General features: G+C 44.2%; 1 protein-coding gene across 1 annotated transcript in view; it reads right to left on the minus strand.

The window, feature by feature from the left end:
• Positions 1–1,562, minus strand: part of LOC115118932 (E3 ubiquitin-protein ligase TRIM47-like) — a 22,028-nt gene extending 20,466 nt beyond the window's left edge. Inside the window, exon 1 of the mRNA XM_065014785.1 lies at positions 914–1,562. Within this exon, the coding sequence (XP_064870857.1) occupies positions 914–1,504 (591 nt within the window). The 5' untranslated portion in view covers positions 1,505–1,562. The remainder of the gene's footprint in view (positions 1–913) is intronic.
• Between the last annotated feature and the right edge of the window lie 1,747 nt (positions 1,563–3,309).

Raw genomic sequence — 3,309 nt, forward strand, 5'->3', positions numbered from 1 at the left:
AGTTACAGATCCATCATCCTACTAAACTACACTGTAGTAGTTACAGATCCATACAGCCTCCATCCTATAAGGTAGTTGTTGTGGAATTGTTAGGTTACTCGTTGGTTATTACTGCATTGTCGGAACTAGAGGCACAAGCATTTCGCTACACTCGCATTAACATCTGCTAACCATGTGTATGTGACCATTAACATTTGATGTTATTTTAATGGAGAGCTTTTCTTCCAAAAACAAGGTATTTTCTAAGTGACCCCACACTTTTGAATGGTAGTGTGTACACACACACACACACACACACACACACACACACACACACACACACACACACACACACACACACACACACGGCTGGGAAACTCCACGAACTCTGATTTCAAGAGAGAATACTATTATGAAGAAAGAACCAGACTAGCTGAACTCTTTATGAACTGCTCTGGTGTGTATTAGTTACAACTGTCCGTACACATCCTGTCAACTAACATCATAACGGTTTAGAGCAGGCAGGTACGGTGGCTCCCATAGGACATAAGGTGAGCCAAAAGGTACACACAACAATAATGCATAAGGGCTACATAGCGAACATAACAAACGCAACATTTTATTATGGATTCACGTGACAACTAAATTGCCATGTGCGACGCAATGTATGTGAATTGACACAACTCTTCCACGCAAATCCCGACCCCCGTCTCTCGGTGTGATTTAGGCTTCATGTGTAATGTAATGGAACAGAGTCCTTATTCATAAGGGCAATGGTTGAACAAAATGTCTGACCTTTTATCACGTCAAAAAAAATGGTTAATGTCCATTAGAAATATTTTAATTTCTACTTCTATGGTAAGATCAATCCTATAAGTTTGTCTTGGGTGACAACGAGCAGTTAATCATCAACAGAGAACGGCCGATATCCTACCTGTTTTTGCTGGATCTCAGTCTCCACCAGGACCGTGTCATGGCCCTTATGCTCCGCCGTCATACACAGGTAACATATACAGTGTTGGTCGGTCCGACAGTACACCTCCAGCAGCTTGTCGTGATGCGGACAGATCGTCTCCTGTAGTTTCTTGGAGGCCTGGACCAACTTGTGTTTCTTAAACGGAGCTGATTCGTAGTGAGGCAGGAGGTGGGTGTCGCAGTAAGAGGCCAGACACACCAGACATGATTTAACGGCTCGGTTCTTCCTCCCGGTGCACACGTCACATTCCACGTCCTCCGGTCCGGCGTAGCACTGTTCCGGGGGAGCAGCTTGAAGTCCTGTCTTCTTGAACTTGTCCACCACCTCGGATAGCATGGTGTTTCTGCCCAGGAGAGGCCTCGGGTTGAAGCTCTGGCGGCACTGCGGACAGCAGTAAAAACCCAGAAAATCGTCCTGGTCCCAGTAGCCTTTAATACAGACCGAACAGTAGCTATGACCACACGGGATGGTCACAGGATCCCTCAGCACATCCAGACATACGGAACAGTTGAATTGGTCTTGGTCGAGGAAGAGTCCAGCTTGAGCCATTTTGTGAACACAAACAGCGAGTTAAAGAGACGAGCTTTGTTTACAGGAAGTGGAGGGTGTGGGGATGTCGTTGGAAGAAGGCAGACGCCGAAGGTCCGCAAAACAACGTTAAAGCTACATGTCGCCACCTACCGTGCTGGAGTGTGTGGTCAATCTCGGGTTACAACATCAGCTCCACATTTCTTAATCCTCCTACCTAACTCAGTACTTCTGAGAAAATAAAAAAAGAGCCCTACTAATTTATAATAGACCCTCCTCCAGATCTCTTCCAGCCCTAAACTTCAATTGAATAAAAACAGTTCTTTCCACGAATGCAGTCAGGTTGATAACCTTTCCAATGAAGGCTATGAAGTCAATCTGATTAACTATCCAGGTGTCCTTCGACAAGATACAAAGACTTTTGCAATTGTCTCAGCACAGGGCAGTACGGCTGGCCCTTGGATATACAGACAGCTAATATTAATAATATGCATGTCAATCTCTCCTGGCTCAAAGTGGAGGAGAGATTGACTTCATCACTACTTGTATTTATGAGAGGTATTGACATGTTGAATGCATCGAGCTGTCTGTCTAAACTACTGGAACACAGCTCAGACACCCATGCATACCCCACAAGACACAAGAGGTCTCTTCACAGTCCCCAAGTCCAGAACAGACTATGGGACGCGCACAGTACTACATAGAACCATGACTACATGGAACTCTATTCCACAGTACTACGTAGAGCCATGACTACATGGAACTCTATTCCACAGTACTACATAGAGCCATGACTACATGGAACTCTATTCCACAGTACTACATAGAGCCATGACTACATGGAACTCTATTCCACAGTACTACATAGAGCCATGACTACATGGAACTCTATTCCACAGTACTACATAGAGCCATGACTACAAGGAACTCTATTCCACAGTACTACATAGAGCCATGACTACATGGAACTCTATTCCACAGTACTACGTAGAGCCATGACTACATGGAACTCTATTCCACAGTACTACATAGAGCCATGACTACATGGAACTCTATTCCACAGTACTACATAGAGCCATGACTACATGGAACTCTATTCCACAGTACTACATAGAGCCATGACTACATGGAACTCTATTCCACAGTACTACATAGAGCCATGACTACATGGAACTCTATTCCACAGTACTACGTAGAGACATGACTACATGGAACTCTATTCCACAGTACTACATAGAGCCATGACTACATGGAACTCTATTCCACAGTACTACATAGAACCATGACTACATGGAACTCTATTCCACAGTACTACGTAGAGCCATGACTACATGGAACTCTATTCCACAGTACTACGTAGAGCCATGACTACATGGAACTCTATTCCACAGTACTACGTAGAGCCATGACTACATGGAACTCTATTCCACAGTACTACATAGAGCCATGACTACATGGAACTCTATTCCACAGTACTACGTAGAGCCATGACTACATGGAACTCTATTCCACAGTACTACATAGAGCCATGACTACATGGAACTCTATTCCACAGTACTACATAGAGCCATGACTACATGGAACTCTATTCCACAGTACTACATAGAACCATGACTACATGGAACTCTATTCCACAGTACTACATAGAGCCATGACTACATGGACCTCTATTCCACAGTACTACATAGAGCCATGACTACATGGAACTCTATTCCACAGTACTACATAGAGCCATGACTACACGGAACTCTATTCCACAGTACTACATAGAGACATGACTACATGGAACTCTATTCCACAGTACTACATAGAGCCATGACTACATG

The sequence above is a fragment of the Oncorhynchus nerka genome, unplaced genomic scaffold (assembly GCF_034236695.1).
Source record: "Oncorhynchus nerka isolate Pitt River unplaced genomic scaffold, Oner_Uvic_2.0 unplaced_scaffold_2130, whole genome shotgun sequence".
Classification (NCBI taxonomy): Eukaryota; Metazoa; Chordata; class Actinopteri; order Salmoniformes; family Salmonidae; genus Oncorhynchus; species Oncorhynchus nerka.